Source organism: Bicyclus anynana, chromosome 5 (assembly GCF_947172395.1).
Source record: "Bicyclus anynana chromosome 5, ilBicAnyn1.1, whole genome shotgun sequence".
NCBI classification, from domain to species: domain Eukaryota; kingdom Metazoa; phylum Arthropoda; class Insecta; order Lepidoptera; family Nymphalidae; genus Bicyclus; species Bicyclus anynana.
Window position 1 is genome coordinate 9,688,813 of NC_069087.1, and position 18,058 is coordinate 9,706,870.

The 18,058-nt window shown below is 36.1% G+C and overlaps 1 protein-coding gene across 11 annotated transcripts in view; it reads right to left on the bottom strand.

Moving 5' to 3' along the window:
* LOC112052608 (uncharacterized) overlaps positions 1 to 18,058 on the bottom strand; it is a 106,719-nt gene that overhangs the window by 51,001 nt on the left and 37,660 nt on the right. For 6 of the 11 annotated variants that reach the window (XM_052881605.1, XM_052881604.1, XM_052881602.1 and 3 more), the window contains 22 exons: positions 12,223 to 17,601; positions 11,774 to 11,989; positions 11,331 to 11,513; positions 11,048 to 11,248; positions 10,352 to 10,642; positions 9,109 to 10,260; positions 8,337 to 8,672; positions 6,457 to 7,716; positions 6,053 to 6,361; positions 5,314 to 5,628; positions 4,697 to 5,011; positions 4,302 to 4,613; positions 3,913 to 4,224; positions 3,519 to 3,830; positions 3,099 to 3,413; positions 2,703 to 3,017; positions 2,288 to 2,614; positions 1,861 to 2,169; positions 1,354 to 1,674; positions 960 to 1,274; positions 453 to 776; positions 58 to 372 (listed from right to left, as the gene is read on the bottom strand). In XM_052881605.1, coding sequence (XP_052737565.1) covers positions 58 to 372; positions 453 to 776; positions 960 to 1,274; positions 1,354 to 1,674; positions 1,861 to 2,169; positions 2,288 to 2,614; positions 2,703 to 3,017; positions 3,099 to 3,413; positions 3,519 to 3,830; positions 3,913 to 4,224; positions 4,302 to 4,613; positions 4,697 to 5,011; positions 5,314 to 5,628; positions 6,053 to 6,361; positions 6,457 to 7,716; positions 8,337 to 8,672; positions 9,109 to 10,260; positions 10,352 to 10,642; positions 11,048 to 11,248; positions 11,331 to 11,513; positions 11,774 to 11,989; positions 12,223 to 17,601 — 13,434 coding nt within the window. The remainder of the gene's footprint in view (positions 1 to 57; positions 373 to 452; positions 777 to 959; positions 1,275 to 1,353; positions 1,675 to 1,860; positions 2,170 to 2,287; positions 2,615 to 2,702; positions 3,018 to 3,098; positions 3,414 to 3,518; positions 3,831 to 3,912; positions 4,225 to 4,301; positions 4,614 to 4,696; positions 5,012 to 5,313; positions 5,629 to 6,052; positions 6,362 to 6,456; positions 7,717 to 8,336; positions 8,673 to 9,108; positions 10,261 to 10,351; positions 10,643 to 11,047; positions 11,249 to 11,330; positions 11,514 to 11,773; positions 11,990 to 12,222; positions 17,602 to 18,058) is intronic. The other 5 variants (XM_052881608.1, XM_052881607.1, XM_052881610.1 and 2 more) reach the window with 3 other exon arrangements.

The following is an 18,058-nucleotide window of genomic DNA, read 5'->3' on the forward strand; positions in this document are numbered from 1 at the left end:
ATTATTTACTATGTCTGCAATTAGTGTTGGTCAAAGATATGAAACAGTTATACTAACTTGATATGATAACTTGAGTACAGCTCCTGGATGCATCACCAGTGAAACCTTGTTGACATGAACACATTGGCTTATGGTTGACGGTCAAACATAGAGCATTTAATCCACAAGCGCCTTGGCAAGGATCTTTGCAGCGCTCATTAATGCAAGCCGCATTGCTAGGGCACTCGGGATCAATTGTACATTCTGGTCTACAGTTTGGTACTCTTCCAATGTAATTCGTTATGCATGAGCATGCTGCTTGGTCTCCAATAACACGACATTCAGAATAGGGTCCACAGGGTGAGGGAACACATGGATTCGTAGGTACGGTTCCTGTAATTAACGATTAATTGTAAACATATTTTTAACTCAACATATTTTGAACTTTTTAAAAGTAATATTTTGTTACTTACTCTCTTCAGGACTACATTTTGTGAAAGGATCTCCTGTAAATCCAGACGTACAACTACAAATGGGGTTGTGGGTTACAACTTGACAGCGTGCATTAAGGCCACATGTATTTGGACATGGATCTACGCATTTTTTATTTATACAAGCTTTGTCTTGTGGGCATTCTGAGCTAACTATACATTCTGGTCGACATGACGGTGGAGTCCCAATGTAACCGACATCACAAGTGCACACGCTATGTCCATTCACTGCTCGGCAAAGGCTGTTTGGTCCGCATGGCGATGGCTGACAAGGATCTAGCTGTGGTTGCTCAACATCCGTAATAACTAGAGAATAATCAAAATATAATATAAGTCAACATTTCACGGGACGTAGATACTAGATAAAGGTGAAATATCTGGGATACTCAGAAATATAAACAAAGGCCCTTAGTAATAGCAAACATTAAAAGAATACTGGAGATTTCAAAAACATTAGACAATAATTACATGAATATATTGTAAACTCACTTTCTAAGTCACATTTTACTAGTGGATTTCCTGTATATCCAGAAAGACAGGTACACGTGGGCGAATGATTCACTGTTCTACATTCTGCATTTATACCACATGATCCTGGACACGGGTCTTTACATCTGTTATTAGAACAGGCCTTATTTCGATCACAATCTGAATTTGATACACACTCTGGGCGACATCCTGTGTATGGATCTCCAAAATATTCTGGTAAGCAGGCGCAAGAACCAACTCCATATCGTTCTTTACACAATGCATTAGCACCGCATGGTGATGGATTGCATGGATTAGGAGGCGGTTCAGAGACATCTGTTAAAACATTTTACGATATTAATCACAGTATACTATTCAATAAACAACAGCAAAAACAGTCTTTCGCATGACTTACATTCAATGACAGAGCATCCACTAAACGGGTCACCAGTATGACCCGCTATACAATTACATAATGCTACATGATTTGCTACAGTGCAGTCTGCATTAAAGCCACAAGAACCAGGGCATGGATCAACACATTTCTCGTTCTGGCATGCAAGATTACCGGGGCATTCCGCATTGATAGAACACTCAGGTCTACAATTTGGTGCGATACCAATGTAATTTGGTAAGCATGAACATGCAGGCGCTTCTCCAACTACTTTACATTGAGAATTCGGACCGCACGGTGATGGTACACATGGATTTCCTTTAGGTCCCGTAAAGATAGGTTCTAAGAATAAAAGTTCAATACATTAAGAATAAACAGAAAATAGAAATAGTATAGAAAAAAAGAAATAAATGAAAAATACAAAGCATGCTAAGTTGAAAATCATAAAAAAAACAACATTTTTGATTTTTATTGGTTTGATTTTTTTTTTTAATTCAATTACATCAATTCTTTGAAAAATTGCCTTACTTTGCTCTAACTGACAAACTGCGAATGGGTCACCAGTAAATCCTGCTTTACATGTACAAATAGGATTATGATTTATTGTTTGACATCGAGCGTTTACACCACATGTTCCAGGACACGGATCTCTGCACTTTTGTTTTATACACGCTTGATGTTGAGGGCAATCTGTACTAGTAACACATTCGGGTCTACACGTGGGCGGAGACCCTACATAACCTTCTTCGCAAGAACATACTCCGTGTCCGTTTATCTCTTTACAATGACTGTAAGGTCCGCAAGGGGACGGCACACAAGGGTTGAAAACTTCTATAGCTACAATTGGACATAAAAATATGTTAATTATTATTATTATTGAAATCATAATTGAGATTTTTAATGAATATAAATCATATAATGAACTATTGTATTTACAAATAAATGCTATACTAACGCGTTCTTTGTGGATGGCATGATATACTTGGATTTCCTTCGTATCCATCTATACACAGACAAACTGGTGTGTGATGTGTGACACTACAAAGAGCATTTATTCCACATGCGCCTTGACAAGGGTTTATACATTTATTATTCGAGCAAGCTTTGTCTGATGAACAGTCGTTATTAGTGACGCATTCAGGTCGGCAGCCCAGATATGGATCTCCGAAGTATCCTGGCAAACATGTGCATGCTCCAGCATTATTTCTTTCAGTGCACAGCGCATTTGGTCCGCATGGTGATGGATTACAGGGATTGGTTTCATCTTCGCTCGGTACTGTTACTGTTATTAAAAGACAAAAACGTGTACAATACTCAGTTATGCTTTGATTTTTAGTAAATTTATCCAATTGTATGAAGATATGGCTTACCAATAAAATAACAACCACTAAAAGGATCCCCCGTATAACTTTCACGACAATGACAAACGGCTTTATGTGCAATTACGTTGCAATTAGCATTTGAACCACAAGATCCGTCACATGGACTCATACATTTCTCACGAACGCATGCAAGATTGCTGGGACATTCTTCATCATATATACATTCCGGTCGACAATGTGGTGCACGTCCAATATATCCAGCTTTACAAGAACAAGCAGGGGTATCTCTAATAACTCGGCATTGTGAATTAGGTCCGCAAGGCGAAGGAATACATGGATTGCCTGATGGTCTTGGTTCAGGTTCTAAAATGTATATTAAAAGTTATTAAATTAACAATTGGTTAATTTGTTATACTTATTAATTGTATTTTTTTAGCAACTCACTCGTTTCAAAGGCACAATTGATAAATGGATCGCCAACATAGTTATTTGGACAACTGCATAAAGCATTATGATTAACCACGGTACATTTGGCATTGACACCGCAAGCGCCAATACATGGATCTATGCATTTTTGGTTGATACAAGCCCTGTTCGGCATACAGTCACTGCTGACCATACATTCAGGACGGCAGTTAGGAGGAGCCCCGAAATACTGTTCCTGGCACGAACAAATAGCGTGCCCATTATTAGCACGGCATACACTGTATGGTCCGCAAGGAGAAGGTACGCATGGATCTGACTGCTTTTCAATTGCACCTAAAAATGTGAAATTATACTATGTTAAATATTCTGACTCTATTAATATAAAGTTCAGAGTTTATACTGGTAACAATTGTTCTTTAATATTCACTATAAACTTACTTATGTAACAAGAAGTAAAAGGATTTCCTTCGTATCCAACAAGACAAGCACATGACGGCGCATGATTATTGACACGACATTCGGCGTTCATTCCACAGACACCCGGACAGGGATCATTACATTTGTTATTAATACAGGCCCTATCTTTTGGACAGTCAGAATTTAGTACGCATTCTGGTCTGCATTCTATGTATGGATCTCCATAATATTCAGGAAGGCATGAACACGATCCAATGCCGTGTCTTTCTTTGCATACGGCATTAACACCACAAGGTGATCGGGAACATGGATTTTCCAATTGTGGCTCGATAGCTACGAGAATAAAAAGAATAGTATTTTTTTGAACATTTAAAAAATAAATCTGTACGTTTATTTATATTATTAATTGACTTACTAGGAGCAATTGAACACCCAGAGAATGGATCACCAGTATATCCTTGTTCACATACACAGATGGGAATATGTTTTACTACATTACAAGTTGCATGAAAACCACAAGATCCAGGGCATGGGTCACTGCATTTTTCGGATATACATGCTAGATTCCCCGGACATTCGATATCCATTACACATTCTGGACGACAGTTTGGCGGACGACCAACGTAATTACGTAAACAGGAACATACTGGATGTCCATTTATGTCGTTGCATTGTGAATGAGGACCGCATGGATTCGGTACACAATTATTTATAGGTGTCATTTGTTCTGAAAAAAGTAAATTTTATTTATTTAGAGACAGTTCGCAGTCTTAATAAATAAAATGCATTATTCCATTAACTTACTGTCTTCCAAGTAGCATTTCACAAATGGATCACCAGTGAAGTCATATAAACAGCTACAGATAGGGTTGTGGTTCACCACTTGACATTGAGCGTTGATTCCACAGGTACCAGGGCACGGATCTCGACATTTATTACTTATACACGCTTGGTTTTGTCGACATTCAGCACTAACAATGCATTCAGGTCGACAATTCGGAGGAGAACCGACACACATATCGAGACACGTACAAACCGCGTGACCGTTGAAAGTACGACATTTACTGTAAGGGCCACATGGTGAAGGGTGGCACGGATCGACTGGTTCCGCAATAGCTGCATAGGAAGATAAGATGTATAGATTGAACACAGAAAAATATACAATACAAGAAAGAATAAGAAAAGAAAGAAAGTCTTACTTATGATACGAGAACATGCATGAAGAGGGTTTCCATTGTATCCCGGCAAGCAGAAACATGAAGGTGCATGATTGGAAACTCTACATTCTGAGTTTTGTCCGCAGGAACCCAGGCATGGGTTCACACATTTGTTATTAAAACAAGTTTTATCCATAGCACAATCTGTGTTCATAACACATTCAGGTCTACATCCCAAATAAGGATCTCCATAGAAGTCATCTATACACGTACAAGCACCAGCACCATTTCTTTCTTTGCAAAGTGCATTAGATCCACAAGGAGATGGATAACAAGGACTAATGACTTCTTTAGGAGCTGAAATTTTATTAAAATAATACATTTATTGATATGTAACCTTGAACTCTATATGCGTCCGACGTATTTTTTTAAAAACATTAAATGTAATATTCTCGCACGAATATTTAACGGCAAGCGGGCGAAACAGGTGGGCAGGGCGGGTCAAACAAATAAATGTCCCAGTGCTTGGTTTTACATAGTGCCAACATATACATGGAACAATGTATTACTATAATTCTATTTACTACAAGTTCATGCAAACATATAAACTACCATGCGAATGACAAAAACATTACCAATAAAAATTTCTGTGAACTTACTTTCATTCGGGTTGCATCCGGCGAATGGGTCTCCTGAGTAGCCGTCGTCGCAAGAGCATATCGGTTGGTGATTTTGAACTGCACACCGAGCGTTGAATCCGCAAGATCCCACGCAAGGATTGATGCAGCTTCCGCTGAGGCATGCTAGTGCAAGCGGGCAGTCTTGGTTGATGAGGCACTGCGGCCGGCAAGTGGGAGGAGCACCCAATGTACCCGGCTCGCACGCACACACGGCTCGCCCACCCTCATCGCGACAGGTGGAGTGTGGTCCACATGGCGAAGGTAAACACGGATTGGGTGCTGGCAGCGAAATACCTGTATATAATACAAATATTATTATAATTTCATTAAATTATATCCATCTACATTTTACGTGGTATTCATTAAAAATACAGTCTGTCAGTACTCAAACTGACTTAAAGTATATACAAAAAAAATAATCATCCTAAACATTATAAAAAAATACTAAAGAAAAATAATCTTTTTCCTAAGCACTTAGATATTTTAGGTTCAGGGTCTAACCATTTATTTTCTAATATCTATATTTTAAGGCGGGATATAGACTCATAAAGCAGGTTTAGTTACGTAACTATTCAAAAGTAAACAATTGATGTTTTATTTGTTTCACGCTTTACGCGTCTTATACCATGTCAAGTTAAAAGTCTCGCAAGTTAATATGTTGTAGAAATGACTCAGGTATTCCGGGCCACGTTAAGTTCAATAGTAATAAAGTGCTTACTTTTCTTTAAACATCTAATAAACGGATCGCCTTCGGGGAAGTTTTCAGGGCACATACAGATGGGATTATGACTGACGACGTGGCAAAGTGCATCAAGACCACAGCTGTGAACGCATGGGTCCTTGCATTTTTGGTTAATGCAAGCCTTATTTGTTGGACAGTCCGAATTCACTGCGCATTCAGGGCGGCAAGCGGGAGGAGTGCCCAGGTAGCCCGCGCGGCAGGAGCACGCGGCTCGCTGGCTGACTACGTGGCACTCGCTGTTGGGGCCACACGGCGTAGGTTGACAGGGATTAATTGGTGTCGTTGCTGTAAAGCAGTTCATAAGTTATTTATGGCTGTTAATTGTGTATTTTAAACGAAATAATGTGTGCACACTTTAATAAGCAATATAATTTACTTACGTGTAGCAGTTTTTCTACGACATGAGGAGAATGGATCCCCTTCGTATCCTTTAAAGCATGTACAAACAGGAACGTGATTGGTAACAATGCACTCTGCGTTAACGCCGCACAAATCTTTACATGGATCGCGACAGTGGTTTGACAAACACGCTAAATTATTTGGACAATCCGAATTATGTGAACACTCAGGGCGGCAGCCACCCGCGTATGGATTTCCAATATTAGGAGGTATGCATGAACATCGCGCGGCATTGTTTACGATGGTACAGATTGTGTTCTCGCCACAAGGTGATGGATTACATGGTGTTACATTATTATCTGTAGACACCGCAATGCACCCAATAAAAGCGTCGCCTTTGTATCCGTTCAAACAACTACACAACGGCGTGTGGTTCACTACGTTGCATACAGCATTATTTCCACAGGCACCAATACATGGATCAGCACATTTTTCATTTATACAAGCTTGGTTCGATGGACATTCTTGGGTGATAATACATTCAGGTCTACAATGTGGCGGTGTTCCAGAGTAGTTTGGTTGGCAAGAGCATACCGGATGATTAGCTTTTATTTCACAAACCGAATTAGGCCCGCACGGTGACGGTAGACATGGATTCTTTTCATTTGGTTCATTAACAATGAAAGCTGTACATACAACGAAAGGATCTCCGGTTTCTCCTGGTCCACAGGTACATATCGGATTATGATTTACTACAATACAATTAGCTCCAACTCCACAACTACCTTGGCAAGGGTCTATGCATCTTTGGTTTACACAGGTCTCTTTTTGTGGACAATCCGAATTACTCACACATTCTGGTTGACACATTGGTGGAACACCTCTGTAACCAGGCAGACAAGAGCACACCGAAAATCCAGATGATGAAACTAGACAGCGGCTGTAAGGTCCGCATGGTGATGGATCGCACGTGAATATTGTTGGCGTCGTGACCGGATTATCTTGACATCTTACATATGGATCTCCTGATTGACCCGAAGCACAGTAGCAAATAGCGTGATGGTTAACCGTTTCACATAATGCGCCAATTCCACAAACATTTTGACAAGGATTTTCACATCTGTTATTTATGCATGCCAAAGTAGGAGAGCAATCACTATTTACGACACATTCCGGTCTGCAGGACATGTACGGATTTCCATAAAAGCCGGGCAGACATTTGCATGTTAAGGCATTATTTAAATTTTGACATATAGCATTAGCTCCACATCTGACATTGTCACAAATTTCAGGTGGTGAAGCTGTAAGACAAATTTCAATTTAATTTTGCTAATTTACCAACATATTATACGAGTACAATACGAGTTCATGTAGTCTATTACACATTATTTATTTTATTATTATTTTATGAGTAATTAATATTTAGCCACTGATTCCAATTTTTTTTAAAAGGGCGATAGTCGCGGCTTGTTGTGATTTAGCATCAGTTATCTATCTATACTTATAATAAATCTGTAGATAGGTCATTTCTGTACAAGAAATATATTTCCAAAATAACAATGGGGGATTGATTAGTGATCGATACTGATGCCAAAAATGCAATCAGTAAAATTTTTGTCTGTCTGTTTGTATGTTCGTTATAGAAACAAAAACTACACGACGGATTTTAACGAAACTTGGTACAAATATATTTCATACTATACTTTTCATCACGCTACGATCAATAGGAGCAGAGCAGTGAAGGGATATGTTAGGAAAACGGGAGCAGTTACTCCATTTTTACAGTGAAACTAAGGTAAGAGATGGATTAACGAGGTCTAAGGGCGGACGATGTCGCGGGCGTCCGCTAGTATTAATAATATTTATAAATAAGGACATCGCAAACTAAATATGGCAAAGACTAGTATTAAAATTAACTTACGTTGTTTTGACAATTTGCAATGTTCGTAGGGGTTCCCTTCATATCCATTTCTACATTGACAAATTGGATCGTGATGATATATTTTACATTCAGCATTAACACCACATGCTCCTGGACAGGGATCCACACATTTGTTCTTCAAACAAAATTTATTGAAAGCACAGTCTGAATTCAAAACACATTCTGGTCTGCATGCAGGGTTGTTAATAGCATTGGATCCAATACAAAGATTACAGACAGCAAACTTGTCTCCATAAGTATCGCATAAGGAGTTCGGATCACATGGATTTGGTGTGCATGGTTGTAATGTCGAATTGTCCGGGACAATTATTATTGCTGAAATAAAAAAAGACAATATAATCATAATTACTATCACTTGATATTGTTTAAATTTATTGTATTAAAATGTTTGATGCTTAGATTATTAATTAGTGTTCGTACATTACAATACATAGTACACCATAAGCAGTAGGTTCTGTGATACGATCTTATTCCGATCCTTTCGGATTTAAATTCCGCCATGACTATATGGTAAAATAAAATAAAAATTATATTTAACAGTGCACGAAACTCTTAAGATGTTTTATTTCTTGATTGTGTTCCAATTTTAATTAAAAATCATTTTTGACTAACATCTTATTATCATACTTGCTTATAATTATGACTTAATTTAAACGTGGTTAAAGGTGGTGGTACAACAAGCTATCTCACTCTTTTTAAGTGAAATACAAACAGGTACTTTAAGAATACAAAACTAGTAAATGATACTCACGTCGATATATGCACTGAATTAGTGGATCTCCAATATATCCATCTGGACATAAACATGATACAGTGTGATCTGAACATAAGCAAACAGCATTAATGCCACATACGTTGCTTTGTGCACAGGGATCGATACATTTTCGATTAATACACGCCTCATTTGGTGAACAATCTGTGTTCATCAGGCATTCCGGCTTACATTCTTTTGTTGGATCACCGTAAAAGTCAGGAGGACACGAGCATAAGGCATTTTCTCCAACATCTTGACAAATAGCATTTGTGCCACACGGCGCACGATTACACGGCCTATTAGATTTTAGTTCTTCGGGTGGTAAACAACATAGCAAAGGATTGCCTATTAGTCCTTCTTCACAAGTGCAAACGGGATGATGAGACTCGACGTGACATCTTGCATTTAAGCCGCATAGACCGGGACAGGGGTCACGGCACGTGTAACCAATGCACGATCTATCTAATGAACATTCATCATCAATTTCGCATTCCCGGGACCGACAGCCTTCTAAACTGAATGGATCACCAGTACTGCCTTCGCTACAGGAGCACAATGCTTGTCCATCATAATTAATGTTACATACTGCTTGCGGCCCACAAGGACTTGGATTACAAGGACTTTTTTGTGGTTGACAACCTATGTATGGATCGCCGTAAAATCCAGTTTTACAGAAACACATTTCTCTATTGCTAGCTACATAACAATCTGCATTTTCTCCACAGTTTCCTGGTTGGCAGAGAATAGCCGGAGGTAAATAGGTTGGAGGATCGCAAGACTTATACGGGTTTCCACGTAAGTTTTCAGGACAATAACAGGCAGGGGTTCTGTTTGGATCGCAACGTGCTCCTATTCCGCATGTATTTGGCTCACACGGATTTCGCGCTTCCACACAACCGCGAACGGTATTCGGACTTTCAACATAACCTTGCAAACATGTGCATTTAGAGAATCCATTCGATAAGACAGTACATTGTGTATTTGGTCCACATGGAGATGGATTACATGGATTATTTGGTAAGCGACATGGTTGACGAGGAGGATTTCCTTCATAATTAGGTAAACAGAAACAGGCTGGCTTGTTATCTATAATTCGACATCCAGTATATGGCCCACATGGGTTGGGTTCACATTCATTGCCTTCCGGAACTAAAAGAAAGATATGACATTTAATGAAAAATGATAATTTAATGATAATCGTAAATCAACACTACGATTGAATGGTAATATTGCTACTTACTGCAAGTTTTGAATGGGTTGCCAGTCAATCCTTTAGGACAGAAGCATATCGGGTTGCCATTGTCAATTTCACATAATGCGTTTACCCCGCATGGATTTGGAATACAGGGATTTGTTGGGGGTTCACAGCTGATCATTGGGTTGCCAGTGTAACCACCCAAACATTTGCATGACGCGCGGTGATTTTGGACGTCACATATCGCATTAGTTCCACATCTACATGGCGATTGACATTTTCCGTTTATACATGCTTCAGAACTGGCACACTCATTGTCGGATCTACAACCTTGCACTACAAAATAAAAAATACTTTATTAGGCGATTCAATAGAGCATTTACCCTCGACCTGGTAATATCAAGAATCACACTGAACCAAAAAAACTCATCAAAATCGGAGCTGTTTCTGTGAACTTCCTGCATTTGCTTGTTTTATGTATTTATCCATTATATGGCTTGACTCACTGCGGTCTCATGTGGATATATCTACTACTACAGATAAGTTGTAAGAGGCTGCTATGAAGCTGTGACAAGTTACCACTTATAAATAGGTTAAAGTAAAATGAATGTATCTAAATTATTAAAAACGAGTTTTCCAGTTTGTCTGTGAGGTCGATTTATTTCGTCTAACTTTTCATCCATACATCAGATTTCAATCAAATAAATTAAAAAAGGTGCCAAGTACAATTTTGATACGTACCTTGGTAACATTCTAAAAATGGGTTTCCTGTAAATCCTGCGAAACATTTACATTGTATGCCATGGTTGGACGGGAAACATTCAGCGTTCTCTCCACATTCATTGATCGCACATGGGTTTATGCAAACTCTATTTAATCTATCGCACAATAATTCTGGTGGACAGTCTTCATTGTATTGACAAACTGAACGACTATCAACCACTAAAACAAATTGTTAATTAAATTAATAAAATTTCTTAAATTATCAGAGTTTTTGTAAATGGCTTATACTTGACAAGCTTACCTGGGACGCATCCAACGTATCCGTTGCCTTGATATCCTTCGACGCAACTACAATCTGAACCGTGATTTGTATTTATACAGACCGCATTAGGCACACATGGGTTGTGTATAGCACATGGATGTTGACATGCATTATTTATACAAGCTTCAGTTAACTGACAATCTTCATTGCGAGTGCAACCAGCTGGATAAAAGTGAAAATATTCATATATTTTACAATGTGCAAAAAAATATGTTAGTAAAATATCACTTTTTTATTATAGTGGGCTAATTTCCACGACCATTTAATTCTCAGAAAGACCATTATAATATGATATTAAATACAAAATTTGTAAATTAATGTAATGAAGTTTAGTAGTCTTATTTGTCACCATAGTATGGTACAACCGCCACTCGTCATATTAATGTACAAATTAATATATATTTAGTAAAATTAAGGCTTACATGTTTTAGGTGTACACTTTACAGCGGGATCTCCGTCATAACCAGCTGGACACGAGCACATAGGTCTTTGTTTTACAGGGTTACATTTAGCTTCAACACCACATACATTGTCAAATTCACAAGGATTTTGACACAGTCCCATAAAACAGGCCTCTGTTTCTATACAATCCCGATCAGAATGACAAGGTTCTGGTGCCTTGGGTGTTCCAATTGGTTCTAGTAATTTACATGTTAAATTCATCATTAGTACGTTATTTTAGTAAGTTAAACATTAGTACGAGTATATTTACAAATAATTATATGTTTAGTTTGAACGGTACTATATTGTCCGATAAAACTACCTCAGTCAGTACTGAATATCTATTTTAAACATTTTGTATTACTGTATCTAACTGGTATGCAATTACGTACAATTTAATCTTAAAATATGATTATTATTAGTAGCATACCTTTCTGACAGTTCTCCCCAGCATGGCCATCGCACGCACATACAGCTTCATGGTTGAAAACTTTACAGGAAGCATTCTTTGTACAAGGGTTCCGTACTTCGCACGGGTTTTTACATACTCCAATATTACAAAACATGTTCGTTGGGCAGTGAACGTTAAATTTACATTGGTTAGTTCGAGTATCAGTAAGTGCAGTATTTGTCACAGTTGAAGTTATATCATAGTTGGCAGTAGAGTCTGTCCAAGCGGGAATATCTATATCTTTTCTACGAGACGAAAGATTTTCTAAAGAAGTACTTAAATGTGCAGACATTGTAGAGGGATAGTTTTTATCACCGTTATTTTGATTAAAAGACAAAGACTCGGAGCTGATCGTAGAAATGGTTTCAGTAGGGTAAGTATGAGATTCGTTAATTTCTGTAGTTGTAGACAAACTTTGTTCAGTTTGCTGCCATTCATTGTTTATGTCTGGATTGGTTAATGAAGTTTTGTTTGCCTGTGTTGTAGTGTCCTCATTATCAATATTCATATCAGATTCTGTGGATGATTCTAAGACAGAGGTAAATCGATCAGATAAGGTTGAAGAAGTAATTATTTCAGGATTTTTAGATGATTGACTATCATCATAATTTTCAGTAGTTTTAAAGTCACTTAATTTATCTCCATTTAAATTATAATTTGTCAAAGGCATTGTCGGTAAATTTATTTCTGTTACGAAACCTGAAAAGTCTGCATCATTGTTATTATCGCTAGTAAAACTCTCCGTTGTTTCCATTTTAGTCATGCTATTTAAATTATCTAAAGTATTTTGTTCATCAGTTTTATGTAATAAAGAATAGCCTTTAGAAGAGGATCTTTGGTAAGTAAGAGTTGTTGAATCCTCTTTTGAATTATTGTTATAAGTTGTTAACGATGGAAGTGTACCAAGATCTTGAATACTATGTTCAGTAGTTGACAAAGTGGTTTCTCTTGTATACTCTAAATGGTAATCATTAACAGTAGTTTCAGCTAATATATTGTCCGTAGTAGCAATATCCAATTGTGTGGTGCCTTTGCCAGAAACATCTGATTCTGCACCAATTTTTATAGAATTAATGTTAGTGGTGCTATCTACTATATTTTCACTATTTGTAATTGAAGGTGTCGTAAAAACTGGCATGTCATGAAATGAAGAATCATTAATTGTTTCTGTGGATTCGGAAAATGTAGTTCGTTTTCCTGTATATTCAGTACTACTTTCAATCTTGGATATACTATTGTTAATTGAAATGGTGTACTTTTCCGTCGATGTCGTTTCTACAATCCTACTATCTATGCCAATTGCAGTGGTCAAAGAGCTTAATGGAACTTTTAATATTTTTTCATTATTCAATACACTACTTGATATATCGTTTGCATTATTATTTGAGCTTGTGGTTGCAATAATATCAGCTGGTACAAATTGTTCATTATGTGCTTTATTTATGGTTGTCATTGGCAATGATGTAGTAAAATGCGTTTCATTAGGGGTTACATAATTCTTTATTAGAGATTCATAAGAGATTGTGCTTTTGATTTCACTATCAGAAGAAGTACTTATAGTATTCGGTAATGTTATAATATGTAGTGTTGAATCAGTCAATATGGGATCATTAGTGAATGTGCTTGGCAAAGGTTTTTTAAATTTAGAATAATTTTCAGAATTCTCAGAACCAACAGTAGTTGATGCAAATTCAGTTTGAGTTGTAAGTAAAACACCTTTACCATCTATTGTACTTTCTGTATAAATATTATCTTCTGTATAATAGTTACTACTTGTGGAATCTAACGTATTAACAGACGTTTTCTCTGTATTGGTGAAAATATTTTCATTTGTTATTATATTATCTGGTAAAATTGTAGATGTAACATAATGTGCATTCTTTTCTGTATTCAAATCAGTACTTTTTGTTAAATTCTCAGAAGTAGTCGAGAAAGGTGATTCAGCTTCCATTGATGTATAATTTTCCATCGTTTGTTTATAATTTGGTGTTGTTGTGTCAGTGTTTGTAAGGTCAATTAATACGGTATTGTCTATCTCATCTATCGTAAATTCTTCTACATTTTGACCGCCACTGTCAGTGTATAACATTGGATATGAAGTCGATGTGACTGAAGAAAATTTAATATCACCATCACTAAATGTAGATTTTAAAATAGCATCATCTTTATTATCACTAGAGGTAAAGGGGTTTTCTGTTGGTTTATTTGTTAGTGTTTTAGAAAACTTTTCATCTGGGGTTGTTGCATAATCAATATGATCGATATACAATGTTGTTGTTTCTCTGTCTACATTTATTATATTATCAGTTTTAGTGTAAAGGTTTCCATTTTTGTCACTTGGTGTACTATGGCCATAAACTGACATTTTACTGTCCGTAAACGGAGAAGAATTTTGATCAAAGGTACTTGCAACACCTTCAACTGAAGGGTGAAAAGGAGTTATTGTGGTACTATCTTCAGATGTAAAAAAGTTATTAAACAAGGAAGTCTCGTCTGTTTTTTCGTTGTATTTAGTAGTAGATAATGATTCTAAGTTTTCGTTTTCTGTACCAACAGTCGTTGAAGATTTTTGCGTATTGAAAATATCTGGTCCATTATTTATAATAATATTTTTAGTACTACTTTCAACAGCATTAGCGTTACTTTCATATTTTGGAATATTTTCTGTTGAAGTCAACATAAAGTTGTTATTATATAAATCAGAAGTGCTACCTTTTGCATTATCAATGTTAGTATGCCATAAATTATCTTTTTCAGTAACCGTCACTATATTTTTATCAGTGTTGATTTTTGAATACACTGTAGATCTATCCTCTATATAATTAGGGTTAGATTTGGTAATAGATAAAGTAGAATCGGTCACAAAATTTGTTTCTGAAATTTCAGATAAACTTATCGTTGTAGTGGGAGTGGAACTCTGTTCAATTATAAATTGGTTATCTTCATTATCCAATGTTGTATATTTCATCTCAATTTCCAATTCATTAATCATTGGTTTTGTGACTTTATATATATTTTTAGTTTTAGTATTGCTATTGGTACTAAAAATCAGATTGGTATTATCATTTGTTGTAGTTTCAAAATTATTATGCATTTTTTGCGGCCTATGAGTTAATATTTCATTCATAGGTGAAGTTGCAGTAGGAACATAAGTAGAATTTAGTTTAAGAAGTTTTGTACTTTCTTTTTGTAATGCATGTTCAGCTGTAACCATTTCTGAGATGCCCTTATCAGGTACATTAAAATTATTTACAAGATTTAGGCCCTTTTTTGTGGAAGATTTTGTTGATATTTCTGTGGTAGGGTATTGTTCAAATAATTTTGTAGTACTTCTTTCTAAATTAAAATTTGTAGAATATATTTCTCCATTGTTATTTTCAAAATAGAAAGGAGTTTTGGTATTCATATCAATACTAAATGTTGTTATAGATTCAAGATTATTATTTTTATGTGTGCTACTTGGTGTTAAATCAACCTCTGTAGTTGTGGTGTCTACGTTCGATTCAGTTAATTTAGTTTTAGCGTCCGTATATTGGTATTTAGTTTCAGTAGTTGCACTCCTGTAATCTGTTGCCAACGAAAGTGTCGTTTTAGGATTGCCTATTACGGTTGAAACATCTGGAACTGTAGTACTTCTGGAAGTTTCTCCGATAGCAGATAAATCGAGAGGAGTTACATTCGTCGTACTTTTGTTTTGGTGAGAAAACGTTGTCGTACTGTCATTTGTATTTATATCAGCTTTTGTGTTCGTCTCCAAAAATATGTTATCAGTTACAGTTATACTAGATTCAGACTCAAAGTTATCATGAACATTATTTGTTGTCGCTTCCAAAGATTCAGTGGACATACTGAAAATTTCTGTTATATCTGTAGAAGTTTTTAGTTTACTGTCTATGTTTTGTATTACATTTGGGATATATGTAGGTGAAAAATCTATATCTTCAGCTAAATCTGTGCTAGTATATAAAGTTGTATATTTTGGATCACTACTCTGTATTGATGACTCTGACAAGTTATTATTATGTTCTGGTATATTTGATATCACTTGTTTTTTTTCTTTCATAGAGAGATCTGAAGAAGTAGTCAGTTTAGGTGTTTGTGAAGTGCTACGCATTGAATCTAATAATGTGGAACCAGTTATATCACTAAAACTTATTAATTTACGTGTAGTTGATGTATCTTCATAAAACTTTTCAGTTCCATGTGATGTTTCTTCGGTCTTGCTATTATCAGAGAGGTAAGTTGTTGTTATTGTATACAATTTATTTTGAAAGTCAGTTTCAGTTTTCTCTGTAGTATATGTCATTTGACTAATTGTGCTATCTACAGAAGATTTTAAAGTTGTACTTAATACGTCAAGAATATTATTACTATTAGTAGCATTAATAAGAGTAACATTAATATTATTGCTTGGGGCAGTAGATGTATCTGTTACACTTGCAAATATTTCCTCAATTATTTCCGTAGTCTGGCTAGCTATAGTTGTAGTTCGTTCAGGTAAATTATTCTTCGTATCAGTTGTAATGTTCCGTACAGGATGTTCATTTTTATCTAATTTATTGTTAATTGTACTCTCTGATGTAATTTCTGTTTGCGAATCTAATGTAAGGGTAGTTGTTTCATTTAGTTTATTCATTGGCACTGTTGTCTCACTTTTTGATACGTCTGTCATTCTTACAATATCATTTGTATAATTATGCAGATTTCTTTGATTTTCTGGAGTTTTTGTATTCTTGTTTTCATTCACTTGTTTTTGTGATCCACTTGTTTCGGTTCTCTTAAGATGAACCTGTGGTTTATGAGTACTTTCACCATGAATTGTACTACTGCTTAATAAAAGTTCATCATCATCAAGTGTCGTTTTAAGCTCTAATGTAATACTTTTAACAGATGTTGTAACAAATTCTAGTTCGTTAGAATAATTTACTGATGACGATTCAGTAGCTTCATTGCCAGGTGTTATTTCTGGTGTTACAAATTCTTTTGGTAAAGCTGCAGTACTATCAGTTGTAATTGACTCCCTATTTGTTGTATCAGAGTTATCAATACTTTCATCAGGTGCCTGTTCTTTATCAAAATTGAGTAGATCTTTTAAAGTTATAGGACGCACAGTAGTGTGAATATATCTCTCAGTAGAATAATCCTCTGTTGTAATTTCCTTAGGAAATAATGTTTTATCATCATCTAATGTACTTACGATTGAGAAACCAGCGTCAGTTGTAATGTCATTATAATAGTCTGTATTTGTGTTTTTGTCAATATTGTCGTATAATGAAATAGTAGTTTTAAGTTCTATTGTAGATGTGGTTGCAGTGGAGTATGTTTCGGTTAGTGGGATTGCTATTAGGGGTCGATCATCTGTTAATAGGAAAGGAACATTTGGTTAATTTTGTATCAAACGATTTATTCCAAAATATCAAGATATAGCAAGATATAACAGCACTTAATAAGTGCAATCTCACAAAATTATGACATCAAAAGCATAAAATAATATAAAGCTATTCACTTACGAGCAAATATAAATTATTTATCAGCCGTAAGGTTTTTAATTAATCATTCAATTCTGAGAACAAGAGAGTTAGGATAGTAAGAAAGTGGGAAGTTGATTTAGGCTTAAGAAACATTTTCTGTTTTACACTAACTACTGGAGATGTTCCGGCTTTGAACGGGTGCGGTTGCCAAATCGTAAAATAGTAAAAAAAAGTCAATGTCCGACTTTTAACAGCTTCTCCGCTTACTTATGCTTAACCACGCAACTGTTTTTGATACGGTCGATAACATTAATGAAAAGAGCGATGCTATTGTGATAGTACCT